The sequence below is a fragment of the Gymnogyps californianus genome, chromosome 1, assembly GCF_018139145.2.
Source record: "Gymnogyps californianus isolate 813 chromosome 1, ASM1813914v2, whole genome shotgun sequence".
Lineage (NCBI taxonomy): Eukaryota > Metazoa > Chordata > Aves > Accipitriformes > Cathartidae > Gymnogyps > Gymnogyps californianus.
In genome coordinates, this window is record NC_059471.1 from 105,245,626 (window position 1) to 105,268,601 (window position 22,976).

The following is a 22,976-nucleotide window of genomic DNA, read 5'->3' on the forward strand; positions in this document are numbered from 1 at the left end:
TCATTATATGCAGTACTGTTTTGCTTTCCTCCTTTTTTTGAAGTCTTAAGATTTTTCTTTAGTGTTCCTGGTGGTGTTTTGCTTTTGTGCAGTGATTAAATTTCCTCAAATATGAGAGTGGCTAATTTGATAATTAATGCAGCTGACACCTTACTCGACTGCTGTTCTCATTCTCCATTGCCTTTTTTGCAATTTGTGCCTGGATGTATCTTCATGACGTGGCCAAAACGTAGTGGCTTCCCATGATGGGATCTCATTGTGTGATGGGAATATGTGTGTGCCAGGTGATGCAGCCGTGGGTTTCTGGTGTATTTCTTACACTTCTGGATGATGTCATGTCAAGTGACCGGAATTTGGACACTCCCATTGCCCCCACCCTTGCTCACTCCCACAATGTGTGTGCCATTGCCATGTCCTGTTCCTAAAGCGTGCCTGTCCCAAACCTTCAGTGTGGTTGAGATGTTCACTATTCACATAAAGGGTGAGAAGTGGCAAGGCCAGTGTTTGAAAAGCGAGGTGCAATCCAAAGGTAGAGCACCACTGCTTGTAAAACTCTGATCCATTTTAGAGAAATCAGTGTGCCTCATTAGCTTCACTTAACCTCAGGATTAGACCTTCTTGGCCATTATGTCATCTAGGCTGTTGGTACTTAAAACCCTGTTAATTCTGAACTCTGTTCCCAGCCTCCTTCCGTTTCAGCTCATGTCACGTATTAGACACAGTGCGTTCTGCTGCTTCTGCCAAGTCCAACATACTGCCACTTATTTTTCTGTTCCTGCTTTCCTCGTTCCCCTTAAGCGCTGGAGTCCCAGTGCCACAAAGCATTTAAACATATGTTCAACTCTAAGTGATGAAGTGTTTTGTTGCGTCAGGACCTTTGCATTCCACTCGGCCTGTTTGCATGCGAGTAGCCTTTGAAGTTTGAAAAGCACAAGGAGAGATCCTTAGCGGCACAGAGATGACCAGTTAATGCTTTCTTATATTAGTCTCTTTGGTTCTTCAATGTAGTTGCTCTTAGATTCCCATTTTTTACTTTCTTTGCCTTACTGTACCATCTGCCTTTTTGCTTCACATTACTCTGTTCTTCTTTCATTTACTACTTGTCTTCCCCAGAGTTGGGAAGCATAATCCTACTTCGTACCTCAGAAAATTTGCTGTACAGTATTATTAGTTTAATTGAGTTGGCAGTTCAGATTGGTCGGCCCATGGCATGCTTCTGGAAACATCAGGCAGGTGACCAAGAATGCCACTCCCATGCCACGAGACCCGTCCGAGGGTACTATCTCACCTCTGTTTGTCCTGACAGGATAAAAATATCTGTGCTGGAGTAAGTGTTTGCTTAATATAAGAGTGTTCCTGTGTTTTGTATGGGAACAGTTGATGCATGCAGCTGCTTCAGAAAGAAAAGAATTGAAAATCTAGAGACGTTTGGAATGGAGGCTGCTAATTAGATCCCTCCCTCAATCTCTGAGCCCAGAGCTTTCCCAGAGCTTTGGTGACTTAGCACTGACTCAGAGAGACGTGAGTCCTTTTGATGTCTTTGCGTGGTTTTTTTTTTATACCCACTGCAGCTTAGCTCTGAATTCAGAACTTTTGCTTGTGTTGCACTCCCGGGTCACTGCAACCAGGCTCCCACTATCACAGGCAACCCATCACGTGACTGCTTTCCTAAATGTGCCAAGCTCAATATTCACACCTCTCAAGTAGCTAACCTCTGCTGCATCTACTGGAAAGCTGTTACAGAGCCATACTCTTCTGATTGTTGAAAATGTTTTCTTTTGCAAGCTTCCTCTACAGGTGTGTTAATTCTAGTAATATATCTCAAAATTGACCCTGCATATGCCATTTTTGGTGCGAGGTGAAACAGCTTTTTTTGATCCCTTCTTAAGTGATGGTGTTTCCAGACTGGAGTTCTTTTGGGGAGCTGCTGTGTGGCAGAGTATATGTCCTTGCATGTATCACAGTGTTTCTGTTCAGTATATTAGTTATCTGTGTAGGCTAAAGTACACATCTTGATTCAAGAGTGTAATTCTTGTTTAATCAGTGGGGTACATAGTTTGCTTACGCCAAGAGACAGAATTCGGTCTGTTTTCCAGGGGAAACATTTTTCTGTGTTACTTCACCGTGCTGTTGACTGACCTGTCTGCTCTTTCCAACAGTTGCATGCATGTCTGAAATGACTGTAATGGACTGTGAGACTTGGAAAAAAAAATGACCCTGTGACCATATATCTTAATTGTATTAATATGTGGTTTAGTGTTTGTGGATGCTTTTGATGTTGAATATTTTGCAAGGCATATAATGGCATTCAGTCACTTCCTTCACACTGTTGCAAAATGGTGTAAAGTTTAGATTAGTAACAGGTCGTGACATAACAGCAGTACTTAAAGCCTCAAGGAAAACTTCACAAAATGTTATGTTTACAGATCCTTCTGTCAAAATAGCTCAGATTATCACTACATCTCTATTTTTGCTGCCAGAGATATTTGCATGGATATGAGCCCTTCTGGCTTGTGGATGCCGTTGTTGTTTCGCAGAGCCATGACGAACGCTCAGCCCAGTTAAAGTGCATGAACTTACTAGAGCGTGCAGTATGGCAAAGGACACCTGAAGGTTGACTGCGCTTTGGTGTTCCCGGTTGTGTTTAACTACTGTCAAATGTGATAATCACAGCATGGGAGAGCCTTCTGCCAGGCTTCCTTGCATTTCCAAGAGGAGGGAGCAGAGCGTTTCGTTTCAAATAGTCGAGCGAGCGAGCGTCAAAGCTGTTACCTTAGGCAAAACTAAAATGGAAGGATAACATTTTAATTGTCTGACAGACAGTGGATTTAGGCTTTTATTCAGCAAAGCACATGAAGTCTGTTGACTTCATTGGGAGTGTGATATTTAAACCTAAGCATATGTTTACGTTCATTCCTGAGGTTTCCAAGCGAGGCCCTCAGGGAAAGCGCTTCTCACCTTCCCTGCATGAGAGGGGAAAAGGCATTGGGCTCTGTGCCTGAAGAAATCAGGGCACTTTATTTGCTACATCTCATTAGCATAAAAAGCAAGGTAAAGTGACAGCGAAACTGTGAGGAAGGGACCAGGGCAAAGGGGTGTCTCTTCTGCACAGCTCTACAGGAATAAACAATGTACCATCTCCTGGGAAAGGGGAGGAAGGGGCTGGGTCCTTGGTCTGCTCTCCCTCGCTGCTCGGTGGGGTTTCCCTGTCCTTCGTCCAGGCCATGCAGGCAGATGAGCAAGGATTTCATGCGCTTGCAAGGGAAATTATTGCTGATTCATCAGTAACTGGCTTTTCTCCAGCCCCAAAACAGCACCTGAGGTGGAAGAGGTCAAATCTAGCTCAACGTTACTTAATGTAGCGTGTGCACGTTTTTATCATGCAGTGACTTCTGCATCCTCAGCATAGCTGCCTTCAGATGAAGCAACTTTCATCATTTTATGGAACCTGTAAGAGCCACAGCATGTTTTTATAACTACAGTTTAATTTTCAGGTTTTTTTAGTTTACTGACTCATAGTCCTTTTCTCCAGAAACATAAAATGATTCATATACCCAAGCACTTAACTCATTTTACATTTGTAAATGGCACTTCATGCATGCTTAATGAGGGTATTCCAAACCACTAAAACCATAATTTGCTTATGCTACATAATAAGGTTTGAATCCTGCAAAGACTTATGTAAATACTTTCAAGTTCATTGTAGGTTTTTGCAAAGGGTGACTTAGAGCCAGAATGTCCACTGCCTTAGACTCAGTGGGTCTTTGTGGTCCTCATAAGCTCTGACACAGCACCTGGGAAGAGAGAATGAGAAGGAAAAATGGTATTGGTGCTATAAATCTGATGCAGAAAAGAATGCAGAAGAGGCTCTTTTATTGCTTTCACAGGGCTAAGAGTTGAATATTAAAGTACATTAGAAAAAGGAGATGGAAAGAGAAGATAAAAACCATTTTTTTTCTTTCACTCTGCTCCAGAATTTCTAAAATTAAACTCTCAATGTCTTATTATTTTTATTGGAAGATATGAGGAAAAAATCCCTATGCTGGATAATTCAAAGCCCAGATAGATTTATTTAGACTCAAAATATACAGTACTAGCTAGCACTGCCTTTTTAAAAAGCTATTGCACTGTTACTCAGGCAATGCACATAATTTATGATTTTCTTTTTAAAATGGAATCAAATAATTTATGACGCTGGGTTTTTAATCTCTTAATCCAGACTTTTTCTCGCAGATCTTCCAGGAACCACTTCAGATTATTCAATGTCCAAAAAAATCCTACATCTTTTTCATTTGTCTGTCTAACAGACAGAATTCTAAAAGCAGTAAAATCTTCCAATTTGAGTTGAAATTTAATAAATCATAAATGCATTTTGGGGCCACAGTTTATGTTCTGGGAATCAGATTTCTGAAAAAGTCAAAAACCTTTTTTTCAGGTCCATGAAGTAGTGTTGTTTGCAGGCATCTGTTATTTTTAAGATATTTTATTGCTTTGTCTTATTCTATGTTATTTTCACTTTGTTGTTGTGAAAAAAGATTTTTGGTTACAATCTTCCTCTTTGTTGCATAAAATGGCAAAATTCTCTCTTTCTTCCTCCCTCAATCTCCAAGAATTAAAAAAAAAAAGGAAGAGTTAATAAGCTTCTGCTCCAGGACTAATTTATAGCGCTCTAATGTCAGTGAAAGAGTACAACTGACACAATACTGTTAGTTAGAAAAGGACCATGAATTGAGTGTCACATGCATTGAGCTTTGCAGGAACTGGAAGGGGCTTGGCTTTTCGCCATCGAAGCTGTTTTCTAGTTGCAGATGTAGTCACCAGGTAAGTGGCACCAGCCCTGACACTGCTTCAGCAAGTGGGTCCCGGTGCTCCCTCCCTCATGGTGCTGGTGTCCACACAACATTCCATTAAAAGGAGCAGGAGCATTGCTGGTCTTTCCAGAAGGTGCAGGGGGGAGCCAAAGCCTCCAATTTGCTTATACTTTTTGGATGCTTTTCCAGTGATGTTGTGGATAAATACGGTTTGCGCTCCTGGCGTTGCTGCGTTCAGGTGTCTACTGATCTCTCCCAAGACAGTACTTATTTCAGAGAGGCAATTTATGAAGAAACTGTGTTCCTGAAAAGAAGTTACTCTGGATCATCTGAGGTCCCATGCAACTTTTAAATAGGTGATGAGGATATATCCTAGGATGCCAGAGGAAGATCTGTGATCCCCCTTGAGGGAGAATGATGGATTCCTGAAAAATGGGCTGAATGAGCAGGGAGCATTTCAGGGATGAGGGTCTCTATGATGCTCTTCCAGTTCAGTTCGCACAAGAAAGAGCTGCAATCGGTTTTGTAATATCTGGTCTGTGGCATTTGCTTCGTAGCTTTTCCCTCTGCACTCTGTGGTCTTCATTCCTCTGAAAGCTCATATTTGGCTCGTGCTGTCTCTGTCAGGAGCTGATAGTGCACTTCTTTGCAATGATTCACCAAGTGTTTATTTAGGGGCTACATTGCATCTAGGCATAAATCTTTCAATATTAAAAATATGTCTTAGTTAGCAATTTACATAAGCTACTAGATTGGCATCTAGGTTACTTTTGTCTTCAGAGCTGACCACCAAGAAGGGAAAAAATGTTTCTGTTGGCCTCAATTTTTCCATAATTGGGAAGGAGGTCTTGCATGTCAGCACCATGCAATTTTATATGAAGCACAGACTGAATGCAAGATACCAAGTTTGGGCTTTTGCCTCTGTTAAGAGTATTTTGAGACTGAATGCTTGAACTATGGCCTTCTTTGGGAGCCCCTGAGGGGAACCTAGAAAGTCCAGGGTCACAGCCTAGAAGAGCCACGTTTACATAATACAAACAGGTTTCTCATTAGCAAACCAAACAACAACATTGTCTTAGAGTTATATTCAGTGGCATTTTGCTTCTGAAAGACAACCCTGTCATGGAAGGGATTTAACTGGCAGGGAAGTAACCTGTTTTTACCTTGATTCACTCAGTCATTGAGTTCCAGCGAGACATACACAGTCAGTTGAGTTTGGTATGAGTTTGTGCTGCCACCAGGAACAGGCAGGGGAAGTCTTTTCCAGCGCTGCCCTCCTGAGCCACCCGGCCCTGGTCTCTGCTGTGCCAACACGAGCACTTCTGTGAAATGCCTGGAGGGTGCCTTGTCCAGGAATCGGGTCCCAGCTCTTAACAGCTGAGGAAAGTCACCCTGATGCCTATCCTCTTTCACCCTGCCACCCAAATGAAACACAGAGAGTGCTACTACTATTTTTGTTGTTGGTTTTGTTGTTATTTTTCAGAAACTGCAATGAAAAGGTGTGGTTGTCATGTTAAGGGGTAGAGGGTTTTCTCCCAACAACCAATTCATTCTCTTTCATTGGTTTCTTTGTTCCAGCTAAAGGAAATGTGACAGCAGAGGATGGTTAGCTCACAGCTCTGCCAGCAACTACAGCTCGTGCCGCTGTGCTTGGGGTAGTGGCTAGATGGCACACACAAGGCTGTTGAGAAGGACACAGTCTTATGTCAAGAAAATTAAGTACTAGTAAGGACCAGCCTTCACTGTGCAAAACTTTGCAAGTGAAGTTGATCGGAATGGGCAGAGTGGTGTGAAACTATGAAGACAGACGTGAAGGCCAACAGCAAGAAAATGAAGGGAGGACACAGAAGACGTCCTGGAGCGTGGCAGAACTCTCCTTTGATTTCCATATCTAGTGTTTACTTCTCTGTTTAGCCCATTGCCTTGGAAATCGTGAGGAACTGCTCTTTTTAATTACAGCCATCATGATTCTTTCTCTTTTAAAATTAATTAATCTGTGGGTCACCTCCATCCTGCCTTGGTGCTCCTCTGCCTCATGGAGCAAGAGTTAAGAGCCCTGTCTTTTGGCCCTTTCCCTTAGTGCCTGCTCACTTGTTTCACTGACCAAAAAACAGTTAGCCCTGTGCAGGATTTTCCTGGCACATCAAAATCACATCATGGATGGATGGCTTCAGGGTTTGTTACAGGCACAAAGCAGGCAGCAGGCATGCTAAAAGGTGCCGAACTATCAACCTTTATGGCAACCGTGAATTTACAGGCTTGGCTTCAGGCCAGGTAAAAATACGCTCTAGATGCATGCCTGCGTAAAACTAGGTAGGTTTGACTGTCAATAGCTCAGAGATTTCAGGATCTGACAGGCAAGAGGTCCGGAAGTCACAATAGTAAGTCAGGCTCCTACAGCAAGAGCTTCCCGGGAGGGGAGCTGCGGGATTCTCCTGCGCTGAGCTCATGGTGTGTGCAAAGTCAAGCGTTTGCAGAAGCTGGTATAAATAAAATCACCGTCAGAAAGAGTATGTTAAGAATTACCAGAAAAATAATATTCCTGGGATTCTCCTATGTGTTTATACTCAGTAACCCAGCTGCCAAAAGTGAGCTGTTACTGGGGGTTACTAACTTTGTGGTCTTCTTGGGAGCCCACCATATCGTCGGGACCTCTCACGCTTTGATGCTCAAAGGGCTGGAAGTGGGGCAGCAATTTCAGCCTCTCCCGTTGCTGTTGAGTCAGAAAGCGTTTTAAATGGCAGGCTCAGCCAGCAATGCAAACTGCAGGCGTAAGAAGAATAAAAATCCCTAAATTAAAGCAAAGGCTACATTACGTACAATTGTGCCATAATTTTCTATTTAAGTCAACGTCAGGTTGGGCCTTGGATTCATGAGCACAATGAGGAACGTTTTGGAAAGTGGAAATTGCATTATGGCTTCTGTTTCCTTTCCAGGGAAGCATGTGAAGCACATTACAGAGTGAGGGAAGGTCATGACTGCAGGGAACAGCACAGGATGTCTGAGAGGGAAAGGTGGGGCGAGAGGAGCTGCTGCAAAACAAGGACAGAGAAGCAGCAGGAGAGCCTGAGGGTGAAAAGTGGTAACTGGAAACCTTGCAATATCTTAATCAGAATTCTTTCACATAAAAGGTCAAAAAAAAGCTTCCCCCCCATTACTTCTGTATTTCTGACTTTTTTTAATCTCTTGTTTTAATTTAAATATGCATTGTTGGGGTTTTTTTTCACGTTCTGGCAATGTTCTGAAATTTCTGAACTGCCAGACAGATAGACTCAGTGTTTCAAAACCAGCATCTGCATGTGTGCACGTATTAGTCTGATGAAAATGCTGGACAGGCTGGGACTGATCAAAATGTATTTGCTTAGCCGTGATCAGTTAATAACACCACTGTGTATTACGTATTGTGCTTGCTATATTGCGGCATGCACCTCCCAGCTATATTTCATGCATCATTCCCTCTGTCCATAAAATTATTTCTGAGCCAGCCCTGCACTGAGTCTTAAGCAGGGTGGAAGTGATGCCATCCCTCTCTCCACACCCTCTGTCTAGGGCAGCGGGAGGATCTCAGGCCTGTCGTTCACAGGCAGGGGAAGCAGTTTGGGAACCAGCTAGAGGAAGAGCTCGCTTTCTCTACTCTCCCTTTACTGTAGCAGCTACGTTGGCTTTCCAGGATCGCTTATTTGAAGCACTTTGCAGCACTACTGGCCAAGCAGCACCTCCGGCAGTGTGGTGGGGAGAAAAGCGTATGGTTTGGCATAAAGGAAGTAAGCATAAAATGTCTACATATTTCTCAAAAGGCAAATTGTCTGAAAAGTCTGTCCGACGATAGCCCAAACCAGAACAAGCTGTAATTACATATTCTTTTGGTTTTCAGTTTATATGATTTTCTCTCTGGTTTTGCAAGTGTGCCACAGTTACGCTTCAGTGGCTCAGCAGCCTTTTAACAAGCTGTAGAAGGTAGGCTATTGCTCAGGCACTGGCAATACTAAAAGACAGAACGTACTATCCTTTAACCCTTTGCAAGATTATGTAGCTTAACAATATGGAGCAGTCTCAAAGGGATGACCTGTCCACAAGGAGCTGGGAGGAGGGAGGTGAGGAATTGGGATGATTACTCACTACCTTTTCATTGTACAGCTGCTACTCAGGGTATTTTGGTGCTTGAGTAATAATCTTGCAAGTATAGCGAGGTAGAGAGGGAACGGCACAGAAGAAACTGTTTGGAAGGAATTAAACATTAACAACACACCTTAAATACAACCGAGTAGGAGCAAAAGAAGGGAAATACTGTCCAAGTACAGCCTGTACCCAGTTTTAACAGGCAGGCGGGATTTGTTTACGGAGGCAGACAATCATCTCCTTCCGCCCTGCGGTAAAACGTGTATTTAAAGGAAGTACTAGTTGGAATTTTGTATAAGTACAACTTGCAAAGTAAAGCCTCAAAGGCAAGCCTGGTCCATTTGAGTTGCTACTCTGTAAACTAATTATTTAATTGAAAACAGGAGGCAGCAGCTAGCCGACTGTTTAACTGATTCTCAAGTTGAATGGCTTTTCAGTCCATGCTACCCTGGTGTTTGCGTTCCAGGGCTGTAAAACTCTGTGGTGAGAAGGCTGCTGGCTCAGCCATGGGGTACCCCAGCTGATTCAGTTGCTCCTCCATCAGCTTTTGCCATGGGGTTCTCAAGGTACCCCAGCCGTAAAGCCAAAATGCCCTGGAGAGCAAAGCCAGTCTCTTAGAAGATCACTCACTACGTGCTTTTGTCCTTATGAAAATAAGGGGACAACCATGGAGGGGGTAAACCCCCCCCCGAACAGGTCTGCCTGCTTTGGCAGAGGCAGGAGAAAACGGCGCGTGACCCCACTGCATTTCTGCTATCGGTCCAAGTAAACCAGGGTTTGCCAACCAAATTAAATAAATAGCCCAACACCTCCTCCCTCCAAGTAACATCAAGTCTGATTAAGAGTCCAAAGAGTACTTTTTTCAAAATGTCAGTGGCTGGATTGGAAGATCAAAGATCATTGATTTTTTTTTATTTTATTTTGTCTCAGAGAGAGTTTTAAAAAATCCCTTATCAGCTTCTTTTTTAATGCCTGGAAGGGGAAAAAAATTAAAGGGTATTTATTAGTATTAGCAGTAGTATTCCAAAATGTATTGCATGCATTATTATTAATATTATTCTAGAGATGCAGTGCCAGCAAATCATAGATACAGAAAGTTGGCAATAAATTAATTGGAGAACTAAAAAAGTACTGGAAATTAGGAAAGATGATGAGATGGAAGAGATCAGCTGAGCAAAGTGAAGACTGAGAATGGTACATCTTTCTTGCAATGATATGGTAATGGAATATAGTGAAGGCAGAGGGGGAATACTGATCTTCACATGCTTCTAACAACTTCTTGCCATACTCGGTCAAATTGCTGTAAAATTGCTAACGTGAGCTATTACGGGATGAAAAGACCTTTATGCCAATATAAATGCATCTCTGGTGCGGAGCTCTGTCACTTCTGCAATGGTAGTTTCTAAATTGATAGAGTATTACAGAGTGAGCTGGGCTTTGGAAAAACTGGTGGCTTAAGTTCACCTGCGCTGGCTTTAGCCTGTGTCCTCCGGTAGAGGACACAAGTCCAGGCACCATGGCAGGAAATCCAGGGCCCATAAACACTATGTAATGCCTACAGGGAAAAACAACCCAAACTCCCACAGGAATTGATGGGCTCTGGGCTGACATTACCTCTCAGAAATGAGACTTGGTATTATGGTAAATAGTGCCATAAAACCTTAGTTCCCGACTGTTTGACAGTCAAGAACAAACAGATCTAATACCGTGGGTTATTTAAGAAGAAAATAGAGAAGGAAACAGCAGACATTATTGTTCCTCTGTGTCGTACGTGCTTCTGCTGCAGCTCAGAAAACAACAGAAGAGGATGAGAAAAAGTGCAAGGAGGGGTGGCCGAGGTGATCAGAGGCATGAAGCGGTCCCTGTACACAGAACAGCCAAGTAGGACGGGGCTCCTGCAGGATGGGGAAGAGTTGGCTGCCGGGCGTGATGCTAAAGGTCTCTAAAATCACAGGCAGTGCAGAAGGGGTGGGCTCAGGTGAATTTACTGGGTGTTCAGTTCAGAATAGACCAGAGGAGACCGTTCTTCAGATACGTAATTAAGCTGGGGAGCTCTTTGCCACGTGAGGCTGTGGATGCTAAAATTTACATGAGCTCAAGATGAGGCTGGGCAGGTTTGCAGAGGAGAAATCCACGGAATCATACAGTTAAAAAACAAACCAACCTGTCTGGGTCAGAAAGTTGCTGAGCTGCAAATCATTGAAGGAGGCCAGGAGAGAAAGTTTCCTTCCTTTTCTTATGCTCTTCCCGAGGCGTCTTCTTGGCTACTTGCCTGTAGTGGCTTCTCCAGTTTAAGAAAGCCTTTAAAGGTGTTCCAGGGAGGGGAAGGGCTAAAGGAAAACGGGAATCAAGAGAAACCATCTGCTTGTGAAGGACAACAAATGCAAAAAGGGCAGGGGTGTGAGGGTTGCACAACCCAACGCTGCAGAGTCGGGGGTGCGGGGACAGCCAGCAGAGCACTGGGCAGCACCCGCTCCTTCCGAGGCACCCAGGGGGCAAGGGGTGCTGCCAGGTGGGGACGCAGGAGGATGTGCGAATGGAAACTGTCCCCACAGCATCCTCGGAGGAGAGCGGTGCCAGCAGCTGGGGCTGTCCCGGCACTCTGAGGAGGTGCAGGTGTGGAGGCATGAGTGCAAACGTGAGGGGAGGAGGGCAACCCAAGCCTCAACAGGAGGGTTTTGGGGGAGGCTGAAGCAGCATTGGGGTGCAAGGACGTGGCTGGAGGTCTCTGGTGCAGTGAGGCCAGGCTGGCAGGCATCTGTCCCCCTGTGCCTCGCCTGGTTTGCCCTGACCCATAACTGGAGCCAGACCTGTGTGTGCCCCCATGCTGAGGACACCTCAGAGGCAGGAGGAGGCCAGGGGGACATGCTGCGCAGCATCCCTCGGCTGCAGTGATGCAGGGAGTTTTTGGGACATGCGCTTTGCTGAGGATCCCTGGGTGGGAAGCAGGGGCGGAGGGGGCAGACTCAGGAGGAACTGTCTTGGTGGCGGTGGGATTAAAACATTTTGCATTACAGTCTGTGAGCTTTCTGGAAAACCTGACCAAAAGTTTTTTTCTTTTCTTTGCAGTTTTGTACTAATAAACCGGGCTCCCCGGCAAAGTTTTATGCTCCATGCCATACCACATGTGAAGTTAGAGCAGAACCCAAGAAGGAAAAACAGAGGCCAAGGGACTACAAACTCCCTGCCATACAGCAGTGCAGGCCGTGTATAGCTGGCTCCCAAATTTTGGCAATGCATTTAAAAATTGATGCCTATTCAGTAATCATTCTTCCTTCAGGAAACACTAACCTATTGAGCCATAAAATTTTTAGGCCTCCAAGATCCACACTGTCCCCAAAGTGGAAATGACCGCGGAGGCAGTATTCATCTTGAGGAAGTTTGACATCCACTTTGCTTGCCTAACTCCCAAAGTAGTAGCCTTCTGGAGGGGGAAGGGGCACTAAATGAACTCCATTCCCACTCATTAAGACCTGAAGGAGCAGGGCTGCTCTTCAGTCTCTCTCCTTTTCTCCAGTCATCTGAACCCTAGCCGTCGCAGGCTGGAGCAACCGCTGGTGACACCTCTGCCACTTGTGTAAAACACCCAAGTTACCGCTTCCCCCGAGGGACAGGTTCTCTGACCCCGGGCACCTCAGCCGCACCGGGTGCAAGAGCAGTGAGAGCCCTGCCTGGCTCCAGCATTGCCAAGGCCTTGGTGCCACCCAGCAAAGGGCCTGATCCCCTGCACGGGGTTCTGCTGGGCCAGAAATGTTAAGCTGTGAATGAGATTTATATTCTTTCCAGCGGGATGGTGCTAAAAGCAGGTGGAAAGCTGGTTCTTCGACTATCTGATTTTTATCCCGACAATGTCTCTTGACATTTCCACAGCTTTAAAATTACTTTTCCCCCTCTCCGTCTTTACTTTTTTGTGCATTGTTTTTCTGTGGCAGTCTTTTTCTCTTCATTGGCTTTGCTTCTGTAAAGGACTTTGCATAATGTTTTCCTTCAAATTGTTCCATTTCAAAGTTTTTCCTTTATTTCAAACTTCCTAGTTGCTATGTGACTCTGCTGTGTGGTTTCTAGGTCTTCTTTTGCTTTACAGTGTCCTTTTTCTCTTAGGCACTTTGCCTTGAACAGCTCTACGGTGGTGATAGCATGAAAAATTGCTGTATCCCTCTGTGTGTCTATACAGAAGTCTAAAATATCAGTGAGAGAAAGAGAGACAAAGCAAGCATTTTTTAATATAAAATAAGGGATATTTACTTATAGGATATTTATTTTCAAAAATTCACTAATAGCACAAAGAGAAACCACCATTTTATAACAAATACATGCATATTTTTCTTCATACGTTCTAGTCATTCTGTAGGCTTTCCACAAAAAGAGCAAGCATTTATTTTTGTGCTGTGTGCCCAGAACAGCTACTGCATGACCGTCATCCTGCCAGGATTTGGTGCTGAGAAGGTGCAGCCTGATGTTTAGAGGCAGAGTGCTCCTAGTTTCACTGGGGGCCGTTGTGAGTGGCGGGGGCTGCAGGTCTCTGAATCAGGATGGGTTTACGCTTTGACTCACCGTCAGAGAGTGGTATAGCGTTATATATATTCTGTTATATATATATTCGGGAGAGTAATCTCCTGAAGTCCTCTCAAACAGATCCTTTTCAACTCAAACACTTGATTCCTGGAACAGTTTCACGTGCGTGGCACTGGCTCTGATCTGAAGCCTACTGAGACCAGCGAGTGCCTTTCTGCTGGTACTCAGTTAGGCTGTAACCAGATTTAAAAAGTGACCTACATCTTTTGCTCCATATCTCAGGCTCTCTTTGCGTAACCATCCATAGGTGGTCTAAATTTACCACTGCAGTGTGAAAACCTGAATCCACAAGCAGTGGTGGGTCTAGCTATTTAAACGGCTTTTTATCCTGATTTCAGAACCATGAGCAAGACTTGCAAGACTTAGTTTTGTCAGCAAAGCTAAGCTGGTGAATATTTTCTTTGGTGACCATTTTTGTTTCTGGTTCATGGCTATACCAGCAGGAGCTACAGTGGGGACCAGCAAAAGAATGCTTTAGTGAATATTCCTTATTTTGCTTACTGACCTGGGTTTGCTAGCCTGGCAGAAGTGGTTTTTGCTTTCCAGTATAGTTGTGTTTAGACTGAGCGGCCTTTTCCAGCTGGGAAGTTTTGCCAGTGGACTTCAGCCCTTTTTGAATTTCACGTGCAGGCAGATAGACAGGGGCTTTCTACAGCGGTGTCTTGGCCTGCCTCTGTTTCTTTGCAGAGGCAAGGTAGTGCCAGTCAGCCAACACCGCCAAAGGGTCACTAGGAAAAGCTATAGGACTGCAAGTGAGTCCTCGGATCTCAGTTCTGTCACCCAAAGCAAGCTGGCAGGTGTGTAAGTATCTGCTTAATATCTCAGGAAAGGTGGAAACTCCTTTTGATGATGGTATCAGACCCTTTGTCATCTTTTTTCCTTTCCTTATGAATACTTTTATTTCTTATGTAAAGTATCACGGAATCATCATTTAAATTAGTGGAGCAATATTGCTTTGGAGCAGTTGCTGTTCATGCAGAAGGGGAGGGTGGGCTTTGGGTGTGAGGCTGGGGTGTCCGGTAGGCACTGGTGCATGAAGAGTGCAACCCATCGCTCAGGGCAGATGACCGAATGGCATCTGGCTGACCACTTCAGGAACAAATGGGACACCTTTGCCTTTGGAGACAGCTGAGACAAACTCTATTTAAACTGTGTTTAAAGTGGGCTTTATTAATATAGAACTTCTAATTTAGCACTGGGAAGGTAACGTGTGCTGTGTGTTACCCACTTCTGTCAGCCTTTAGGATGGAGGCTGGGTTTTCCTCAGGGTGCAGCTGGTTAGATGTGCAAGAAACTGTTGTGATTTCTGGGATTTGAGCAGATCAGCCAGGCAGAGCATACCTGGGATGCAGGAGCTGGGCAGCAGTGGACCATGTACAAAGCAGAAATGCAATGCAGGACCTGAGGCCAGAGGTCAGCAGTGGCTGGTTCTGCGTCTTCGACCTGGGAGAGGGATTATTTCAGTGTAACAGAGTTCCCTGCGACTCTGTGATGCAGTGCTCCCAACAAAGGGCACAGCGATTCATCCGCTAGGTGGATGTAGCAAAAGCAGTAGTGATTCACTGTTGTTTATAATGGGGGTACCGTGCATTATGCCTGATTTTTTAATTGTGATATTATAAGAAAACTTTCTGGAATGAAGACAGTATTGTGTTAAAGTGTCTCCTGAATCAAACTGTTTTCTCATACAGCAGTTTCTCTCAAGGTAGTGATAACGTTCCCAGAGAGAGCAGGATGGGAAAACTGGAGGTCTCTTGGTCACATCTTCCAAGAGCATCAGACTTTCTTTTTGTTAGATGCAAACTATCGAGGATGTGGAGGGGGTGGGGAGGTGTTTCTCAGTTACTTATGGTGGTTAATACCAAAGCACTTGATCACATCAGTGTTTTGAGTTACTGGTTTTATGGCCAGGTGCTTGCTGCCATGAGTTAGGGTTTTGTAAATTAGGCCTTTATATATTCTGCAAAATATTAACAGGTTTACTCTCCCTGCACACTCTTCATTCATTGCTACATAACAGTAGAGAGCAATTTAGCTCCCTGGCAGCGTATTTTAGTAAGACAGCAAATTGTCTGTGTTTACTTATGCTATGCAATTCAGTAATTGTACTGCAAATCTTGGCCAAGTTCCTGAAAAGTTGGGGCCTAAAAACAAGCTCTTAAATTCATGTTTAGGTTTCTAAGTAGAAGGTCTGATTTTTCAAATATTGAGTCCATCCTGACTCTTGCTGACTTTTTGGAAGCCAGTAGGCTATCAGCATTTTGAAAATCAGGCCTGCTATGTGTTCCCACGCTTGTATGGGGAAGCTAAACTATGGTTTAGACACCTTTTAATATTTGTCTTTGTAGTACTGCAGTGCCTGTTTTATTCTCTACATTGCAATAATTCCTAATGGAGCTTATTCATGTTGACAAACTACCAGTTTGGATTGATTAAAATGTCCAGTAAAAAAGTTGCCAGCAAGGTTGCTATTTGAAATCTTTGCTGGAAGATGAAGAGATGCACAGAGTAAGAATATTTCTGGCAAGTCACTGGGTTTTTTTCATAAAAGGGTAGGCTATAAATACCATCTTTCATATAACATATGCTTCACTGCCTGTGCCTGACAACAAACCTGAGTGAACTAGGGTTCATCAGAAAGGCTGATTTTGCCCTCAATATTATTGGGAGCTCTTCAGTGCCTCTTGGGGAGGTTTTTCTCCCGTGTGTCAGTGCAGTAAGGCTTCCTTTCCTTTCTCTGTATCATTTCAAGGAAAGTCTGATTCATTACTTCAGGGGCTGAGCTAAATTCTTTCCTCTGGACCGTTTTAAAAGAAATTGTTTAAGCCTCAAATACTTGTGCTGGCTGCGGCAGCAGCAGTGTGAAAGAGTGGGCATTCGCTTTGCTTCTTGCTGCTCATCCTCAAGAAGAGGAGGCTCTCCTTAATCTGTGAGCTCAGAAGCACAGCAGAAGGACTTTTTGACCTAAGATAAAACAATGACAAAACCATTCCTGTGGAAGCACAGCATGCAGGCGCTTTGGGACGCTTCTGGAATATATTACTGGGGATAACTTACTCTTTCTTTTCAAAAGAAAATCATACCAATGCCTTTAGGAAAAAAAAAGTCTTGCGTGATGAGGGGAAAGGGAAGAAATTATTCTTGGTAATATTTAAAAGTTGTTAAATTCAGATGGCCCTGGAATGAGAGGATTTAATGTACGGTAAATCAGCAGAGTGTTCTGGCACAATTGCAAAGGCAACTTTGAAAGAGTTTCTCATTTTGGTCTTGGAGATCTTTCATTTCTTCTATTCAGATGCCCTGATGGATCAAAATTTGCAGCATTTTCAGTAATCAATATGCACTTTTTTTCTCAAATGGGGGCCACTCCTGAGAAAAGAATTTTGTTTTGTAAACATTATTTGGCTGAGACTGACCGCATGTTTCCATTCCCCTTGCAGAGGCACGGCAATAGCTGGAATTGTTTTTGGTATAGTATTTATAATGGGAGTGATTGCCGGGATTGCCATCTGTATCTGCATGTGCATGAAGAACAACCGTGGGACTCGAGTAGGGGTCATCAGAACTACGCACATCAACACTATCAGCACGTACCCAGGTAAGAAAGCAAAATGACACCCCTGCAGGAGTGCCTGTGTTCATGGTAGGAGCGTATCTTTGGATAGTTATGGCTCCACAGTAAATGGGGGATGTGAATACAGCAGGAGGCTCTTCACAGTCCGCAGGGGAACGGCACGACTCCCTGCTGAGAAACACAAGACAGCTCAGCGTGCGCAGCGTTCGTCAGTGCAGCACTCTGCCTGGGCTAATTTATTCAGCTACTCAGTGGGCTAATGAGATCTGGCCAGGTGCCATACTCACACAGCTGTATGGCTTGTGGTGCCCGCAGTGGCATGTTGAGACTTCGCTCAGGGCGGTGCTGCATTGTGCAGGGTAGACCTTCTCCCTGTGTCAGAGGCTCTCTGGTGACGGATCAGTTATTCTTTTGTGTTCTCGTTCTTGTATTTGCTCTTGTTCACATGCAGGCAGCTCCCTTTCATTGTCCGATATAATGGGGGCCCGCCATACCGCAGAGAGGGGAAAACCTGGACAATAAGGTCTGTGGATCATAGCACAAAGGCTTCGAGTGGTGCCATGTGGAGTCTAATGCAGCCCGAGCTGGCTGGTAGTCGGCCAGAGCTCACAAGCCCTGCTGGGTGCTGCACGATCCCAGATGACTTCTACAAAGGCACACAGGCGTCTTTGCAGGGTGTTCTCTGCTGTGTGTCCCAGGAGGGACTGCTGGCTGGCATGCAGTGCTGGATCTGAGCTAGCTCTGTGCATCTGCCTGGCACCGTGCCTGAACTGATAGGAACTTGGAGCACAGTGCAGAGATGCCCGTTGTGCCTTGGACAAAGTTAGCTGAGTGCTGGACGTGCTCAATGCAGGCTTGTCTGTGGGTTAACATTGTTTTGGTGTAACAGTTTTTTAGGTGCAGGGCAGCACGAGGGGAGGCACAGAGCTTAAGTCAGATCTGGCACTGAGCTAATAAGCTGTCACAGGCTCTGGGGCACCCCAGGGGACAGTAGGGACCCCTCATGGGTCTGCTCCAGTGCAGTTGTGCCTGTAGTGAGTGGGAACTGGTACATCAGGCTGTACCTGAGCTAGCTCTGTGCAGAGCCACTCTCTGCACCGCACTTGTGAACTTGCGCCAGTCTAGGATTGGGGGTACAGGAGCACCAAAGGTGGATCTGCATCGAGCCAGCTGGGGTCTGCAAGGCTCATTTGCCTGGACTCCCCACCATGTGAAAGTGGCCACATTGTTGAAGAGCAAAGCTGACCCTGGAAGCAGCATAACAACGGTGTTTATGCAATGCAGCTATGTCTCTGCTTCAGTGACATTGTTAATTACAAATCCAGGAGCGATTGCCTTGGGGTAACTTGAGAGTTCACTGTAATAAAAGGCAATGGTGTTTCATGGATGAAGTCCCCTCATCCCACTCTTACAGATTCCCTGCCTTTATATTCCCTCCTGTTGCAAAGGTTGCAGCAAACCCCAGGTGCATTATGTATACTTATAGGCAAGCTATGCAATATTTATTATGTGTTACTTTATCACATTCACTGCTCTCAGTGTCTGTTTTCTCCCTCATGCTCTTACTTTCCAGTTAAACTAAAACCATGTATAATCAGCCTTATCATTGCAACATTGTTTTGTATAGAGAGATGAGTAATGAGAGAAAGCTGCAATATTCTCAACCATGAACTGCTGAAGAGCTACTTCAGAATGTAATAGTCACTGCAGGCTGTAAAAACAAGAGCAAAATGAAGACTCCGGGGCTGTAGTCTTTTCCTCCCCAAGTCTGCTCCTGCAATGACTCACCCCTATCTCTCTACCTCCAGGCAGTTTGACTGTACACGCTCCGGTTCCTGGTGCAAACATTAGTTCGAGCAGTTCTTCCTCTCAGCAGCAGCAGTTTTTGGAGGATGGGGAGGCTCTGAAATGATTTCTGTGTTCCCCACTGTCATGAACACTTCTGGAGCAATGACTGACCTGGCTTTGGCTGCAGGGTTTGTGACCAACCCTCCCCCCTGCCGTTACCTGTTTTGGACAGGAACGGCAAGCGAGAGGATGCCCTTCCTTTGGCCTCAGCCACAGCAACAGCCGGGCTTTCAGAGAGCAGGGAGTGCTTTTCGTGGCGCACTGGGATTTGAGTCTCTTCCCCCCCTCACAAACATCCTGGGTTTCTGTTTCCTCTCTGTTCAAGTGCTATTTCACTGCCAGTCTGCTTGAGACATCTAGGGAGGGGATAGGGAAGCATCTGTGGTGACATAAACAGAGACATGAGCAGACTCTGGACCTTAACAGTAACATGGTGACATGAGGAGACTCTGGACCTTAAAATTTGTGGAGACTACTGTAATGGGGTCTTAATATGGAGCCTTCAGTTCTGACCATGCTATCATTCTGCAGCATTTACTGTCTTTTTGATCACTGAATTAATCCTTCTTCTCTAAGGTTAGTAGAAGTAGTTGAGAAAATGTTTTCAGCTGTTTGTGAATATTTTTGTTGTTTTCTAAATGCCTGACCCAATTTACAAATGCTGGGCTCTCCTTAGATGTCTCTGTTGGTGTGAACAAGGCGAAAGCTTTGTTCTTCCTCAGCCCAAGCCCTGGGAACATCCTGGGAAGATGTCCAGCGTTTGCCCTGGGAGGTGTGATGCTGCTGTGTTTGGCATGGCGTGGCATGTCACACATCTCCTGGGGATCCAGAGGGTGTTTGAGAGGTCTGTGGAGAAGAGCGAAAGCCCTGGCTACCCCGTCATTTTGAGACTACATAAATCCATGCTGCTGCTGAAGGGGGTGGAAGGGAATGGATCTGATAAAAACCCAGCCTTCCTCCTCTGGCAAAGTTTAGCTCTGCCACATCACCCTGGTATCATCTGCCATATGGCCACTCAAACACTGTTACCAGCGCAACATGTCAGTGGGCACACGGCTAAGCAGTGAAGGAAAGGGCAATAAGCAAGGACTTGCATTGATATAAAGTGACTGTGTAATGACAGTCTGAAAAAAAAGTGAGCGCATTGCCAGGAGACTTTACATCTGTTGTATGGAAGTCTGAATGTCAACTAGAAAATACTTGGGGGCCTGCATCTGAAAAAAAGATTTTTAACTATGTCTTCTTTTTTCTCCCATTTCAGTGGCTCCACCACCGTACAGTTACGAATACGAAATGGAGTACCCAGCTGACCTACCTCCACCTTATACTCCAACCCCACAGACTTCGATACAGTATCCCCCACCCCCTCCATACCCTGGATATTCAGGGAAATAATTACATGGCTTCACACGGATAATTAACTGCCTGTTGAAACAGCCAGCACCGTTGGGACAAGTATTACCAGCTCAGGGACAAATAGGATGGGGTGTGCATCAACACATATGGCCAGGTGTTGAGATGACCTGGGAGGGTTGCCATGGCTCAGGATGAAGAAAAGTACTGTCCACTCCGGACCATCACGTTGCATGATTAAACAATGCATGACCAAAGAAACAGTTTCTGTAAGTTAGTGCCTGACGAGTGGTGCTTAGCGTCAGTGCTTAGCTTCAGCTGCAGCCCGTTGCAGTGCGTGGGAGCGGGGGTCTTCCCATGTAAGAACATGCAAGTGGTGCAAATGGTTCAACAAGCTGTTTCGAAAGCACAAGGGGCAGCTGCTGGAGCTTAGGCTGGGAGAAAACTCCAACTGTTGTCTTCAAGTATGTGTTATGCCTTTCCTTGAAAGGAGGGGAATAAGGAAGAACAAGGAAGACAAGCTATTCTCCGTTTCTACTTCAGGCTGATAATACCCAATGATCAGCTGTGCATATTGGTCTGATAAGCATATTACAAAGAGAAGCGCTGTCAGAATTATTCAGTAACCAAAAAATGATGGATATTGGTTTTGGCCAAGTGCAGCTTGTTTTAAGTGCCTACTTTTAAACAGTTTGAGACTAGTTTGTGGCCTAAAATGTAAACATAAAGACCATTTTTGTATGTGAAATACACTAATTTATAGCTGATTTACTTTTACCTGGACTTAAACACTGTATACATTGGAAATATGCTAAATGCCTTTTTTATCAGCAAATGATACTCTGATGTTTTTAAAAAAGTACTGAATCAGGGAAACTCACAAGTGGGAGAAGAAATACAAACCAAATATTAAAACATCATAGATTTGTCTCAATTGGATTGCGTAAAGACTATTTTTTTTTTAATCATATTGTTTACCAGTAATAACAATATTCAGCCTAGCCAAAGAGATAAGCATAGAGACTGTGAGCATCAGATTACTTTTGAATGTTGTCTTGGGCATTTTAAAACTGTAAGTCACCAAATAATACTTTTTGCATGTCACACATATTGTTCAAAATCACTTAATCTCTGCTATATAAAGTACAGACCTTTATGATTTAAAATGTTCCATATACTTATGGGGCTAACTGTAATTCAGCAGCAGCTGTTTGACTTCAGAATAGAGTATCCCATTACCTAAAGCATCATCCTTCAACGGTAAGACTAGTATTTTTCTGTTTTATATGTGAACCACAAAGACAGTGGTTCTCTTTGGGGATTTAAAAGTGCTGAACGCCCTTGGTTTGAGTTGGGTGGCTGGGCATTTTGAGAATGCTACAGCCAAAGTAGCGGAAGGTGACAAAAATACGGCACCTAGAGTTCGGGACAGCTGTGGCATCAGCTCCATTTTGGAGGGAGAGACTGCAGGTTACCACTGATTCCCGGACATCAGAATGCATTTAAAAGTTTTCCAGTGTAGCCCTCATCTTCTTTTCAGGTGTATCAATGTATTAATGAATAAAAAAGCAGCTTGCAAAAGATGGTACCGTATCCCAGTGAAGTCAACTGGCAGCCTCTCATCACCCCCTAAGTCTGATATTTTTGGCATTCAGTCCTGATTCAGGGAAGAACTCAAGCAACCTTATAACTTTGAGCACAGAAGTTATTCAGAGGCTTTCTTGTAAACAAGACCTTATTGGCTGTTCTTGCTCAGATTTTGTAGTTGTATTTGTCCTTTCCAGGCTGACTAAGCTTATCCTCTTGGAACCCCACTTGCAAGCGCAAAAGGCCTCAGTTCTCGCCAATGTAAGTTCAGAAGATCTGTGTTGTGGCCCTTGGCCAAACTGAGCCTTGAGTCACAGGCCCATTAGCTACCTAGGCATTTGTAACCCTGTCAGAGAAAAACTGAGCTGCGTCACAGGTTTTGATTGCTGCTGGTTCCTTGGAGTCTTCTCCAAGGAAGGAGAGTTATATTCTCATTTCTGTTTTGCTGTTCCGAGGTGACAAGTCCTGAACTAGGTTATCCTTACAATTATTTCTGCTCTGGGCTATGTCCTGCAACATTTCAGCTTGTACCTTGACCTCTCAAGAGACGGATGTTCCTCAGTTGAAATCCTCCCATGAAGGGCGACCTTCTGCGTGCGGTGTTCTGGCAGTCCCTACTCAAAACCATCTGCTGGGGTATTGATGTGCCTGCCAACATGGTGGCCAGCGTGAAGAACAGAATAAGCATAGTTTTCTCTGCGGGAAGTCCTGTTCCTACCACATTGTTCTATGCTATACCTCAGCATTTTCCAGTTGATCACACCGGATGATATTTGTGTGCCAAAAAGTTACCTATAGATAAAGAGTATTGTCATTTTTCCCATTCTTGTATTTCATTTCTTTGTGCTGAACATGCAGACACACAAATCAAAGAGCAGTTTGTATTTGATGAATCCAGTCTCCTGAAAAATACAGAGAAAGAAAACTATCCTATAGATCATAAATCTTCCCTTAGAGGAAGAATTTCTCCAGTCGTGACATTTGTCAGAACAAGTTATAAAGCAGATTTCTTAAATAAAAAGGCATTTCTGGAAAATAACTAAAAGTCTTTGATCACGGAGTCCTCTGTTTTTCAGCTTTGCAATTGTGTGTTGCCTCTGATGATATTG

The 22,976-nt window shown here is 44.4% G+C and overlaps 1 protein-coding gene across 1 annotated transcript in view; it reads left to right on the plus strand.

The window, feature by feature from the left end:
• Positions 1-22,255, plus strand: part of CYYR1 (cysteine and tyrosine rich 1) — a 58,789-nt gene extending 36,534 nt beyond the window's left edge. The window contains exons 3-4 of the mRNA XM_050901071.1: positions 16,946-17,103; positions 20,189-22,255. Of these exons, the coding sequence (XP_050757028.1) occupies positions 16,946-17,103; positions 20,189-20,322 (292 nt within the window). The 3' untranslated portion in view covers positions 20,323-22,255. The remainder of the gene's footprint in view (positions 1-16,945; positions 17,104-20,188) is intronic.
• The last annotated feature ends 721 nt before the right edge of the window (positions 22,256-22,976 follow it).